Source organism: Talpa europaea (assembly GCF_964194135.1).
Source record: "Talpa europaea genome assembly, chromosome: 1".
Taxonomy (NCBI): Eukaryota; Metazoa; Chordata; class Mammalia; order Eulipotyphla; family Talpidae; genus Talpa; species Talpa europaea.
This window is the reverse complement of record NC_140073.1, coordinates 107673468-107688157: the sequence shown is the minus strand read 5'-3', so window position 1 is coordinate 107688157 and position 14690 is coordinate 107673468. Positions and strand designations below refer to the sequence as shown.

The following is a 14690-nucleotide window of genomic DNA, read 5'->3' as shown; positions in this document are numbered from 1 at the left end:
TTTAAAAAAGGTTTCTACTAGTTTTCCTACTATTTTCATTTTTTTTTAATTAGATTGCTAACCCAGATCAAATTTAATATGAGCATAGGGTAAAATTTTGGCTTTATATTTTCTTTAACTTGGACAAAAGATACTTGAAAAATCAAATATAGATTCTATTTTCCACTGATTTGAAATTCTTCCAGCCATTGTGAATATTAACTTCTTGCATGTACTTGAAACTATCTGGGAACTCTCTCTCTTTCATTGATAAATGCTACACTGTGGATGGATATAGAAAACATTATATTTAGTAGAATGTGCTAGACACAGAAACAACTATTGTAGGATTCCACTTATTTGAAGTACCCACAATAGGCAAAATTGTAGAGACAGAAAGTTGAATGTCAAAGGCTAGGGACAGTAAGGAAGGGGAGCTATTATTTAATGAGTTAGAGTTTTATTGGGGCTGATAAAAAGGTTTGGGGATTAGATGTGATGGTTACACCACTTGACTATTAGTGTCACTGACCTGTATGCTCACAAATGGCTAAAATGATAATATTATGGAACGTATATTTTATCATCATAATTTTTTTAAAAATCCATTTTTTGTGTATCAAATAACCTTTCACATCATGGTAAAAGAGACTGTGCCTGAGGTTGTTTGGCTGTTTTTGGTTTGCAGGCTGCGGGCTCTCAAATTGGGATGATAGTCAATTCCATTACTAACATCACTGTGGCCATGATCATCGCCTTCTTCTTTAGCTGGAAGCTCACGCTGGTCGTAGTGTGCTTCTTCCCCTTCTTGGCTTTATCAGGAGCGGTCCAGACCAGAATGTTGACAGGATTTGCCTCTCAAGACAAGGAGGCTCTGGAGGTTGCGGGACAGGTAATCTTACAGACCTGGTTTTCATACTGCTGATGGCTGAGTGGCTGTCAGACAACAGTGAAGAATGAGCAGGACAGAGAAACTTAAGGATGCTGTTAGCATCCTTATTTTTAGAAACACTCCTACTCATTTTTAGAAACCTCCCACCAGCCCTATTCATATGTGCCTCAACACAAAGACAGTGACAATAAAGCTTTAATGCTGCTATGAGTTGGAGCAGGTGTAAGCAGGTGGACAAATGGTAAGGCAAGCAAAGGGTTACAAGTGCAATTTCCCCTCAAATGGTTATTTTTTCCACACCCCAATTTAATGTAGTCTCATTCATGAGTATGCCTAGTTCAGTTTTCAGTCTTGTCCTTTTTTTTTGCTTAATGGTTTCCCCAGTTCATGGCACTCACACAAAGAGGAGCTATCTAATATTTTTAATGTCTGCTAGGCTTGTGGCAAATGTCTTTCCTGAACAGAACCAGGAGATAAAGTTTAGGTTTCAAATACACTTAGGTGTTAGCTGTATACTTTTAAGTGTGTTCTGATTAGTACCTGGTCATCTGGGATAAATGAGAGGATGTAGCAAAGGCATTGATTAGGTATAGGAAATCGCACATACACACACACATAAACACACTTGCTCTTTTAACAAATTTGCCATGAGCTAGATTTTGTCTTTTTAAAGAGAGGGATGTGAACACTGTCTAAGTAGGCAGAAGTCAAAAGGATTTTGAATGCCATTGGTAGAATGCAGTTCACTTTTATGCCTCAGAATCAGACCCTGATTGAGAAACAGTGATTATTTATGGCAGTGTATTCAATCCTAGTGGATTGAAACAAAAACAAATCCATCCTATAGATCAAGAGATAAACTTTATACTTCATTTTATCTTATATATATTTAATCATATAATTTTTGAGAAAATGGAATCTAATATTTTACCTCATTTATTAAATAATCTTCCATCAGCGAAAACATCTGAAGATACCATTTTATTATTTATTTGTTAATTTATTTTTCATTCAGGTGACATAGGCTTACAATACTGCCTGTTTTTAGGAGTATAGGTCGACACCTCTTCACATGCATGCGTACCATCAAAGTACTGATAATCTTCTACCACTATCCACTTGACCTCCCTCACACTTTGCTTCCACCCCTACACTCCCCCTCTGACACCTCTGCCCTCAGAATCCAGTGACTTGGTTTTGTTTTGTCTGTTCCTTTGCTTTCTTCTAAAGATACCATTTTAGAAACTTCAAATAAATTAACAAGCTACAAAGCTTTTAAGGATTATCCCGTGTACCTTTCCCCACCCCCCTTCTCTTTTTCTTTTTTAAAAAGATTTATTTGTGCATACAAGAACTGGGGTGTAGGCCAGAGATGGGGGGGTGAGGGGGTTCACCAGAGACAGAGTGGGGAGCAGAACAGGCAGACTGACTGAAATACACTGCTGAGGGGAGCAGCTTGTGAGAGAGGAGAGGTCTGCTGCGCCATATGGGTAGCTCCCTGGCTGGGATCAAACTCAAGCTGCAGTGGCTGGAGATACCTTGATAACACTGAGACTTAACCCCTGTGCTATCAGGGAGACACCCCCTTCTCTTTTTTACAACAAGTGCAAGTAATGAAGCCATGTTCTTATTAAACAGAACTTGAGTTTAACTGATGAAATGTCTCATTAACTCAGTCTAGCTGAGTTAATCTCCAGCATGTTATCTGTGTTCTCAGATAATGCTCCCATCGCTGATTTGTACTTCATTCTGCCACTTGCAGTAGATGTAATCCATGCAGCAGCTGAAATGTCACAAAAGTAGTTCTATCTACTCTTGATTCCTAAGACTTTTCTTCCTTCTTCAGATTGTAAGTGAAGCGCTCAGTAATATCCGCACTGTTGCTGGAATTGGAAAGGAGAGACGGTTTATCGAGGCATTTGAGACTGAGTTGGAGAAGCCATACAAGACAGCCATTCGAAAAGCCAATATTTATGGATTCTGCTTTGGTTTTTCCCAGTGCATACCGTTTGTTGCTAATTCTGCTTCCTACAGATATGGAGGTTACTTAATCCCCAGTGAGGGACTCCATTACAGCTCTGTGTTCAGGTGAGAACTATTCAGTCTAAATGATCAAAATTCTAGGGAGGTGTAAGCCAGGATCTATCAGTTAAATTTTGCTGTTAATAAACCATGCCAACCTTGGGGTTTATTTCTCAGGACTCTGGATTGTCAGGGGTGTTTCACTATTTTTTTTTTAATTTATTTTTTTTATTTTTATATTCCCCATACAATTGCAGCCCCCTGATTTTGACCCCAATCCCTCCTTTCCCCTCCCCCCCAAAGTGTGTCTCTGGTTCATAGTTGTTTGTTTTGATTTTTTTCTTTCTTATAGTTATTCTTTTTCTTGGTCCCTTATTTAGGTTTTCTAAATCCCTGCTATGAGTGAGGCCATCTGGTATTATTCTTTTTCTTTCTGGCTTTTTTCGCTGAGCATGATCCCTTCTAGCTCCATCCATGTTGCTGCGAATTTCATGTGTTTATCTTTTTTGAGTGCTGAGTAATATTCCAATGTGTATATTTACCATGTCTTCTTGATCCAGTCATCTATTTTTGGGCATTGGGTTGTTTCCAAAGCTTAGCTATTGTAAATTGTGCTGCTGGGTGTTTCACTCAGGCTGAGTCAGCTCAGGCTGTTGAGTGGGCTTCTGTCCCACATGGCGTCTCTGGCAGGTGAACTTGTTTTCTCCACCTAATAGGCTCAAGAGCTCCAAGTACAAAAGAGAAGTCCCAACATACAAATAATTTTCATTCCTGTGTGCATTTTATTTTCTAATACCTCTTTGACCAAAGAAAGTTATACAAGGAAGCCTAGATTTAAATGGAATGGTTCCATAGAGAAATGGAACCCACCTTTTGATGAGAGCTCCGTATATTTCTCCTCTGTTCTCACACTACTGTCATCTAATACTTCTGACACCAGAGAGAGCACTGGATCCCACAGGTTACAGACTCAGCCCCCTGAGGTGTACATGTCTTTAGATGTCAATCACAAGTACAGGTGCCTCTGATTCACTGGCCTTAGAGGTTCCTACAACCTCCTCCTGAGGTTCTATTAATTTAGAGAGGGGTTCACAGAACTCAGCAACACTTACGTACTGAATTACTTGCACATTATTCTTTTTAAAGATTTATTTATTTATTTATACAAGAATCGGGTACAGGCCAGATGCACGGGAGGGTGAGAGGATTCTCCAGAGACAGAGCGGGGAACAGAACAGGCAGACTGATGAAATACACTGCTGAGGGGAGCAGCAGGCGAGACAGGAGAGGTCTGCTGCGCCACGTGGGACACTCGCCTGCCAGCCGAGATTGAACCGGCGCTGCAGAGGCTGTGGACAGCTTCACAGCGCATCGCTCAACTGCTTGCGCCACCAGGGGAGGGCCGATTACATGCACATTATAAAGGATATAACTATGGAACACCTAGATGGGAAGCCACATACAGCAAGTATGTAGGAAGGGATACAGGTCTTCTGTGATCTCTGAGGGTGCTACTCTTCCTGAATCCCTACATGTTCACCATCCCAGAAGCGCTCCCAATTCCTTCCTTTCTGGTTTTTATAGAGGCTTTATTTACACTGGCATGCTTGATTAAATAACTGATCATTGCTGATTGAATTCAATTTCCAACCCCTCTCACCTCCCATAATATGGAAGAGTTCAAAGTTCTAATCTTTAATCATCAAATCACGGTGTTGGTTCCACTGGCAACGAGCACCAATCTTAGTATTTCCAAAATTCACCTATCAACATAATAAAAAAAAAAAAGTTTGATAGTTCTCAAAACTTAGGAAATTCCAAGGGTATTAGGAGCTGTGTGCTTAATATATAAACATTTTTATTATAAGTCACATATCAAAGCGGAGTAAAAAAGTCATATTGTAAAAAGGTGCACACAGAGGATGATTAGCCACTTTTACAATCTACCACACTGGTCAATGCTGAGAAAAATCAAGAAGCCTTGAGCAAGATTGTTCACAGAAATATCTTACTTGAATTCTACTTTTCTTCCACAAAGAGAGATTGTCACTAGCTGATGCATACCAGGTAGAGCCAACCAAGGCCAATACAGTGGATATTATGTTCGTTCTTATAGCTGGAGTTTGCTTTTCTTATAAGGTTAGCTCTGAGCCAGTTTCTCTCTTTTCCAGAGGAGAAAGCCTAAGTGTGTCAAGTTAAAAAGTTGCTGGGTGCACATGTGCATGGGTGTGACAGGGGGGAATATCTGAGAAAGGCTTGGAGGGCACATGAAAAGTGATCCCAGCAGAAACTGATTCTTTCCAACTCACTTCCAAGCCATGAGTTCTGTCTTCTGGTCTTTCTTTTATTTCCTTAGTCCTGCCTGGCTATATCCACCCCAATCAAGAAAATTTCTTGTCTAAACTTTTGCATATTTACAACTACTAACCCAAATCAGAAATGACAAACTGTTGACTTGTTTTTGTAGGAATTTTTAAGATGTGAAAATATGAAGACCACAGAAAACTCCCCATTTCTGGCTTTTCTTTAAAAGAAAGATCAGAAAGATCGCCTTCCATCTTTTGCCAATTTATTCTAAGTGTGTTTCCTTTCCTTGAGCACTGGATTTGTTCCTTGAGATCTTTCAGTTTGCAACTCTGGCCTGAAACATTTCCTACTTTTTAATGGAGTAGTAAGACACACGTCACCACCCCATAAGCACTGAGCAGGCCCTCTGCATGGCCCAGCAGGCAGACAGCGTTGGAGGATGCCCCTCCCATCCTCGTCCAAACCACATCACAGCTCTCTCTCACCATGTTTATAGTTCATTTATTTATTACTCATTGGTTTATTCATGACACGAATACTGAATATATTCAGAGGCTAGACAAACAGAAGGGTGCAGGCGACCGCATTTTTCTCATGCTGTCTGAAGCATGAATTACATGCAAGCTTGTACAGAAATGCTATCACCGGTTATTGTATTTTATACACATGTCATAGATTCAAAACATGATCTTTCAAGCATCTTTCACTCTCCTCTCAAGCCTCAGTTTTTGTCTTTTTTCTCAAACAATTTTTTTAAAGGAGAGGCTATGATAGTTGAAGCAGGTTTTGGCTATCTGAGCTCTCACCCCATTCCCCTGTTGAATCCTCCACTCACTCTTTTTTCTTAAGACATAATTTGAAAACTAATGATTGCTTCAACCATCACATTCCCAGACAAGTCTAGAGTGACCTCCTCAAGGTTACTTAGTTCTCTCCTAGCAGACCAAGCCTGGACTCCCAACCTCCTGCCTCTTAGACCATCATACCAACCACACCTCACCTGTCTCTACCTGGGTGTCTATCCAATTGCAGGGTGATCTCTTCAGTTATATTGAGTGCGACCGCTCTTGGGAAAGCCGCTTCTTACACCCCAAGTTATGCCAAAGCTAAAATATCAGCTGCACGTTTTTTTCAACTGCTGGACCGCCAACCTCCAATCAATGTATACAGTAGTGCAGGTGAAAAATGGGTAAGTACTGAGGTGAGGTAACAGGGCAGTAGGGGAAAGATTATGCTGATATGGGTGTACGGAACAGCTACTGGGCTGGTTCTACATTACTACTTAGCTTCTAAATTCCTATGGTCTATGGGTTTACTCATATGCAATCAGAATGGACAAGCAGTAGATCTATAGATGTAAATGAATAAAGTAAATTCATATTAAAATTATTCATAAATGGGCCTCCACGGTGGCGCAGCGGTTGAGCGCTGGGTTGTGAAGCTGCCCGCGGCCTCTGCGACGCCGGTTCGATCCCCGGCTGCTCCCCAGCCACCGGAGGAGGATCCCACATGGCGCGCAGACCTCTCCTGCCGCCCGCTGCCCCCCTCAGCAGTGTACTTCGGTCCTTCTGCCTGCTCTGCTCCCCGCTCTGGCTCTGGTGAATTCTCTCACCCTCCCGCACTTCTGACTGTACCTAGTGCATGTATAACCAACCAAACAAACAAAGAAACAAATAAATAAAAAAAACATGCCTCTATAAAAAATAAATAAATAATTTAAAAAATAAATAAATAAAATTATTCATAAAGATGGCATTTGAAGCAGTCACTGCTATTCATTGCATACTAATTCTTTGTAATATCATACACAGTTCCAGAATGAATAAAGCTAGATGTCATTTGAGACCTACTCAGTCACCATGCTTGACACTGATGTTTGGGTAGGGGATATAGAAAAACCAATTCTTTCTGTCTTATAATATCAATTTGATCAATGTTTATCTGAGTTCCAAGTTTAGGTCCTGTGGATACCCAGAAAATTAATTCGATGTAAAAAATATCTTTACTGTCTAATTGATAGTCACCACAGGTGTTTTTAACTTTTTGTGTCTATTTGTTTTTAATATTTTAGTATGACCAAGAAAAATCAAAAACAAATCAAAGTCCCAATGAAGCTAAACTAAGTTCAGAACTATTTTTAAATTGGTCAAATGACATGTTTCTCCTTCAGTTCAATTAAATTAAAATCTGTGTGGTCTATTAAATGTCTATTCATTTCCAGAATTCATAGTTCAGATAGTACAACTGAAGATGTTCACTTTTGTGGTACAGTTCTCAAATACCTTTCTAAGTCATGTCAGGGATAATGTTATCATAAGTCTTTGAGAAAATAGAGCTGCAGGGGTTTGGACAGTCACTAATTCTGTGGTGTAATCATATCTTTTGGTTCTTCTCTCCCATTTAGAATGTCAATAAATGACAAGGAAATCCCTTTGACTAGAAGGGGAATAAGAAAGAAAATATCTTTAACTTTATTGCTCAAACCTCCCTTCATTATACACTTGTTAGAATGGGGAACGGAATGCCCTGTCATTAAGTTGCTGTTTCTATACTTTGCACTTTGAAGACAATCTAGATTCCAGTAGGAACATATGTATAATTTCAGTCTTCCCATCCACAGGACAACTTCCAGGGGAAGATTGACTTTGTGAACTGTAAATTTACATATCCTTCTCGACCGGATATGCAAGTTCTGAATGGCCTGTCAGTGTCCGTTAGTCCAGGGCAAACTTTGGCATTTGTTGGAAGCAGTGGATGTGGTAAAAGCACCAGTGTTCAGCTGTTGGAACGTTTCTATGACCCTGACCAAGGGAAGGTGGTAAGCAACGCAAATGCTTTTGAGGATTTTATTTTCTGCAGAATATCTCCAGTCCCTGAAAGTGGTCTTCAAGGTTGTGCCTTGCCAGATTAGCTGTACTGAGCTTGCCTTGGACACTTACCCTTATGGATATTTTCCACACAGTCATTTGCTGGTTGACCTGATTCTACCTTCTAATATATTCCTCCCAGTTCCAGATGGTCTGCTGACCAGTTAGGTACTCTGCAAAGCAAGAGCTGAGTGTATTTAACAGAAGTATTTTCTTGCTCATAAATGGAGCAGAAAGTGCATATTAATCAGGAAACTAATGACTGGGAATGGAAAAAATTGGGGGTGAAAAAAACACAATGATTAATTATCAAGAAAGGAGGTCTAGTATGAAAAATTTGATAAAATCCTGGCTCAGTCTAAATAATATAAGAGTAAGTCTAAATAATAAAAAGCTCAAATTGACCATAATGGGTCATAAAGCTTTGGCAAAGATATTTGAAAAATTGGTGGATTACTTTTTGCTTATTTCCACAGCATTTTTTTTTTCTGCTTTTCTCTCTGTTTTCTTTCTTTCAAAATAATAACATGAAGAGGACTGCAAACTAAAATAAGAATGATTTTTAATAAAAAGCAAACCCCCTGCTCAACCCTCCCACCACCGCTATTTCTCTACTCAAAGACAATTATTTTTAACCACCTGATGTTTCAGATCCCTGAAGATTACTTCAGTGTCTCTAAATAATGTTCTTTTGCTACTGTTTCATGATTTAACAAATTTAGACTGTCTTTTGACTAATTCTCAAGGGATAATTATTTAACTTACCCACACCTCTCCCCCTCCTTGTGCCCACCTCCTCCCAGTATAGATATATCACTTTAAGGAGTTCCTCTATTTGTAAGTTTAGCTAATATGCTTTGGTTCTTTTCTCCCTCATATAGATAAGCTAGCATCTCTTGAATTTTCCCTTTCTAAATTAGTATTAGCCATTGTACTACCTTTGTTTTCTCCTTTCATCTCTCAAGTCCTAACAACTATACATTTTCATTATCAAGTATACAAAATGCTTACCTTCTGCTTAAAACATTTTCTTTCATGCTTTCGCTATAGGTTGACCCTAAATGTTGAAAATAAATTAATTAACAACTTTCTTTATGTTTAAATAAATATTATTCATCCCAAAGTCAAGGAATAAAGTACATTAGCATTACATTTTCTTTCTTGAATGTTTTATGAAGGTTTTTTTCTTGAATTCCTTGCATTTATAAAATCTGGATGTTCTTCTAGTGTCTTTATTTTGCTACCTGTCTTGATGGACCAAACTTCTTTCCTCACTTATGCCACTGTTTGGACTAATGATAACCTGGCCTACTGAAGAGTTGTCACCCTGTGAATTCCTTGCAATGTTTTCTTGGAACAGATCCATTATTTTATAGTTCCCACATTTTCCTATTTCTTGATCTTCACTCTCATTTTGTTGGAGTGCATCTACAAGTAGTTTTCTAAGAAATGGCTCAGGCATGTAGGTCTGAAAATGTTTTATTCTGCCCTATACTTGATTCATCATTTAATCCTAAATTGACTTTCTGGTTCCCCAACTAGAACTTGTTCTTTGCTGCAACTAAGATAACAGTATGAAGAGAAATATGAGAGAAAATTGAAGGAGGCAACTAAAGTTTCCATTGCAAAAGCAAAGCAAGGAAACAAGCAGACAAGTATTGGTAAATAAAAGAAATCAGGAAAGTAAGGAGAATTGATTACCTATAATTTATACTCATTTCTGTTATTAATTTGGAGTATAAGGATTTTATTGTTTTGAAACTGATGAATCCAGAAAGCACTTTGCTCTAGATGTCTGATTTCAATAAAAGAAAGGGTCAAGACCCCTGGAATTGTTGTCCTTAAGGAAAGCAGCTGTCCTGCATACAGCTGACTCTGGGATGTGAATTTTCCTCACTGCTGGAATTCTAAAATGTAACACCCTTTTTGTCACTTCTATTGGTAGATAATAGATGGGCATGACAGCAAAAAAGTAAATATCCAATTTCTTCGTTCGAAAATTGGAATTGTTTCCCAGGAACCAGTTTTGTTTGCCTGTAGCATAATGGACAATATCAAGTATGGGGACAATACCAGAGAAATTCCCAGGGAAAGAGTCATAGAAGCTGCAAAGCAGGCTCAGCTGCATGACTTTGTCATGTCGCTCCCAGAGGTGAGTACCAAGTCAGAGTCATTCCCCATAGAAGACAAGGATGGGGAAAGACAGGTTGACCAGAAAGTGTTAGGAATCATGGCTTAAGGAGACAGTCCAATGCAACACAATTTATTTTGTAGCACCCTGTGGTTGTCTATGGAGTCTTAGTCTATTAAGCAAAATAAATGCCCTTCATACTTAAGCTATGAAAAGCATTACACAATTTAGTTTGGGAAAGTACTGCATTATCCAATGCAACAGATACTGTTGCTGTACATAAAGTTGTACTGTTGTAAGCATTAGTTTAACAGAAGAAATAATGTCTGAGATTTGGAGCTGACATTAGTTTGAACTCAAACCATGCAACTTACTAGTTGGATAACTTTGAGACAACTATTTCTCTTTTCTGAGACTCAGTCATCTTCAAAATGCATAATATAACACTAAAATGAAATAACATACATAATAGCCACACAAAGAAAATTGCTGTTTTTATTGTTGGCATCATAATCTCTTTACTTAGCAGCAAATACTGTGTGTGGTGGGGTAAGTGGTGTCTACCTCACTTTTCCATTCACTTTGAACTTAGGGCCATATCAACCCGGAATTCTCCATCCACCAAGAATCTCTCTTGGTGATTGATCACAAGGAAACTTAAACATGGAAAATGAATTTTGGGACTGATAAATGAACTTCAACCTTTCTATTTCCTTTAAACACCATTGGAAAATTACATTTTTTTTTTTTTGCTAAGTGAATACATTTATCAATTTTGTGGTGCTTGTGATGGGCTTGTTTTTTGTTTTCACAAAGGCTTCTAAATCATATGTTGTTGGCATGTGGATAGCCTGAGGCACAAACATGTGGAAATTACTATTTGCTATATTCTGAAGAAAAACAAAGCTTATATGTCCCCTGGAAGATTAATTTATACCATAAATCTTTGCTGAGCATTTACTCATTTTGTGTGAGACAACTGGCTTAGAATTGCTTTATTGTTTCTTTCTCATACAGATTTGCCTACAACATTCTTCACTGAGCAGTTTTCCCCAGAGACAACATAGGCTATCAGGGGCTTCACCTGGCTTGGTTGAATATTCATCAGAGGCAGGGGAAGAAAAGAGACCTTGTCATGGAAGGCAGATAGAATAGTGGTCAAGGCTTCAGAGGCTAGACACAATGAATTTCATTTCACCTTCAGTGCTTATTACTGGTTTGTCTGCACAAGTTTCTTACCTCTTTGTGCCTAAATTTTGTAATCTGTAGAATGGGGCGTATATTATTTCTGTGGCTATTAAATAATAATGTGGCTGGAATAGTTAACATACTTTTTGACATATAGTGAATCTCCATGAATGGACTACTTACAAGATTACTACTTGTTATGTGGCCATGCAGGCATCTAGGTAGGGATTTTCCTTCACAATTTCATCAAAACTCACAACAAATGTATGACATACTTATTAATTTCTGGATCTCCAGTTTTTAGTTCAAAGAAGTTTGAGGTATTTGATCATGATCACAGACAGAGCTTGTAGGCATTAGAGTGGTGATTCAAGCCTAGGCTTGTGTTCCAGAATGATCCTTCCTCAGTAAGGGAATGGGACAGAAGATCTCTCAAAAGGCTCTTCCTTTTCTGGGATTATTCCCTCTTGGAACAAAGGTCTTTCAGACAGGAGTTTGCAAATCAGGGAACTGTGAATCAAGAAGGATCTCCTAAATGGGATGCTAACTGAACAAAGAGAGAAAGAGATCAAAAAGAAATTCACAGAAGGACATACAAAGTCCCCCAGTTCCCAACACAAATGCTCATGAACTCCATGTCTCTTATAGAAGGAATCGCTCACTATTCCTCATTTCAAAACACAACAAATCATTTATAATCACGGAGGGGTCATTGATGTGGGTTTTATATAGCACAGGAGCAATGGCTGTTTCTGTCCTCAAACTTACCATGCTTCTTCCAGAAATATGAAACCAATGTTGGGTCCCAGGGGTCTCAACTCTCTCGAGGGGAGAAACAACGCATTGCTATCGCTCGGGCCATTGTACGAGATCCCAAAATCTTGCTCCTAGATGAAGCTACTTCTGCGTTAGACACAGAAAGTGAAAAGGTGAGTATTGATTTTCTAAAGTCTTATATGATTATAAATGAGCCTTTGGCTGCAATATTTGTCCTGATGACATGGCACTATTTTCAATTTTCTGATTCATTAACAGTGGAAATTGCCAATACTTGGTGTACCCAAAAGACAATGAAAGTGATTTAAAGTAGCATTGCATCAAATAAAAAAAAATAACTTAAAAATAAGAATTGCTTCTAAGATTATTTAGGTTATGTGACATTTTTTACAAGGGCAAATAATTAGTTTTCTTATGTAAAATAAAATAATCCAGGCCATCTGTTAGGGATTTCACATTGACTAGTTCTGACCAGTTCTAAAGTTATGTGGCAGAGCAGGTGGGGCAGCATACGACTCAAAGAAAGAGTCTGTGTGTATCTGGTGTGTACTTTGCATGAAAAGAAATGCAATTGAGCAAAACACAATTATGAGATTTACAATTTATAATTATCTCATTAAAAATCAGAATTATATTTTCAAGAGATCTAATATGTCCCCAGTGAAGGATAGTATCAGGAATCTTTGGGTTCATTTTAGCAATCTAGATCATTGAGTATTGTATTGTAAAATTATGTAGTAACCTCATGGTTTGCTTCATTCTTGCTACACAAAAATTTCTCAGCCTATGGATTACAATTTAAATCATTGATGCACTGCATTCAGCAAATAGTTGTTTAACCCTCTCTCTTATGTCAAACTTTTGGGTTAACCCTTGACTAAGGTGTTGTTACTCAGATGATATTAAGCTGAACTCTTGTGCTAGTGGCCATTTCAACTTTCCATTTTCTCTTTGCAGACAGTGCAGGTTGCCCTGGACAAAGCCAGAGAAGGTCGAACCTGCATAGTCATTGCCCATCGTTTGTCCACCATCCAAAACTCAGATATCATTGCTGTCATGTCACAGGGGAAAGTGATTGAAAAGGGGACTCATGAAGAACTTATGGCCCAGAAAGGAGCTTACTACAAACTAGTAACCACAGGAGCACCTATCAGTTGACCTGACTCAAGAACTTCATGCACAGATGATGTTCTAATTATAAGAATGCTATAGGTTTTTTTTTTCTTAAGGAGAAACAGGGATATTTTACTTTTACAGATATTGTTATTCATTGGAATCCAAGCTAATTGCTAATGACCTTCAAAAATAATTTAGTTTTAAATGTATATATAGAAAATGAAAACAACTAGGGTAGAGTAAGTGAAAATCTAGTGCTAAGCAATGAGTCCACCACCACTCAGTGCTTTTTCTCATGCAGGAGGTATTCCCATCTATTTAAATAAAAACAAAAGTTCATTAAAATGAACATTCCAAAAAGAGGTCTTGATAATTAACAGGACTGACAGTTCTTTTCAAAATGTCTCACTACTACGATATCTTCTCCCTACTCCATCCCCATCCCAAGTCCAATCAACATATAATTTTTTTTCTTCCCACAACCAACAAATGAAATTCTGCCTACAAATTAAGCTGGAACTATTGTATATTGACCAGTGTTATTTATGTCTTCACCCAGTGTTTCCTGGTAAATTAGCATGAAGATAGTTTAGCCAGTTAACTGGTTAGATCAAAAAAGTTGGTGATTTTACCAAGTCAGGGAGGGAGATGTGATCTAGTTAAGTTATAAAAAATTGCAGTGAAAAGTAAGTTTCTGAATAAGGAATTAAACTTTGCAGGTAAGTAATACTGAAGAAAGACTACCAAAATCCATTTGTTCCCATTTTCATTTCAGAGAGAAAGAACACAAACTCTGTGCTGCAGGGCTGCCAGTTTCCTGGAATGGAATGTGTGGGGTGTGGAAAAGGAAAGGATATGAGTTATCTTTCAAAGAAACTACTTGAACCTTATTTACAAAAGGGAAAAGATTGAAGAGGGCTTGAAGTGTCTTGGGGAAACAATTGCTTTTTGAGGCTCAGCAACTTCAACTTCAAAAATAAAGAAAAAAATAAGTTGCAAATTTATTTTATGGCACCAGGGAGCACCAATCCCTCTATTTTTATCCCTCCTCTATCACCAACAAAGACTTGGTCTCTGCAATTTTATATTATTAACTTTTCTCTGATGCCCAAGGGACTTAGTTAAGCTGGCTGATACTTATCTCAAGTTTTTCTGTAATTTCTAATCTTTTCAGCATGAGTCCATGCTGTGATCAAACTCTTCCATAGCCTCAGTTAATAAAATTTTGCAGAAGGAAAAATAATAGAAGGATTAGAGAGAAAGAAGTTTCTCAAAATGTAGGAGAAAAAGATATTGGTGAAAAGGAGAAAAAATTAAAAATTTAGAGAAACAATCCAGGAGGACTAATTATTAATTATTTAGTAACAGTTTGAGAAATAGTGTTTTAGAGAAAATTGAAGGAAAATAATTA

At 38.1% G+C, this 14690-nt stretch overlaps 1 protein-coding gene across 1 annotated transcript in view; it reads left to right on the top strand.

Moving 5' to 3' along the window:
* Nucleotides 1–13321, top strand: part of ABCB11 (ATP binding cassette subfamily B member 11) — a gene marked incomplete at both ends in the record, with an annotated part of 58282 nt that extends 44961 nt beyond the window's left edge. Inside the window, 7 exons of the mRNA XM_084235284.1 lie at nt 668–871; nt 2718–2959; nt 6233–6389; nt 7821–8018; nt 10013–10219; nt 12169–12315; nt 13121–13321. Of these exons, the coding sequence (XP_084091410.1) occupies nt 668–871; nt 2718–2959; nt 6233–6389; nt 7821–8018; nt 10013–10219; nt 12169–12315; nt 13121–13321 (1356 nt within the window). The remainder of the gene's footprint in view (nt 1–667; nt 872–2717; nt 2960–6232; nt 6390–7820; nt 8019–10012; nt 10220–12168; nt 12316–13120) is intronic.
* Between the last annotated feature and the right edge of the window lie 1369 nt (nt 13322–14690).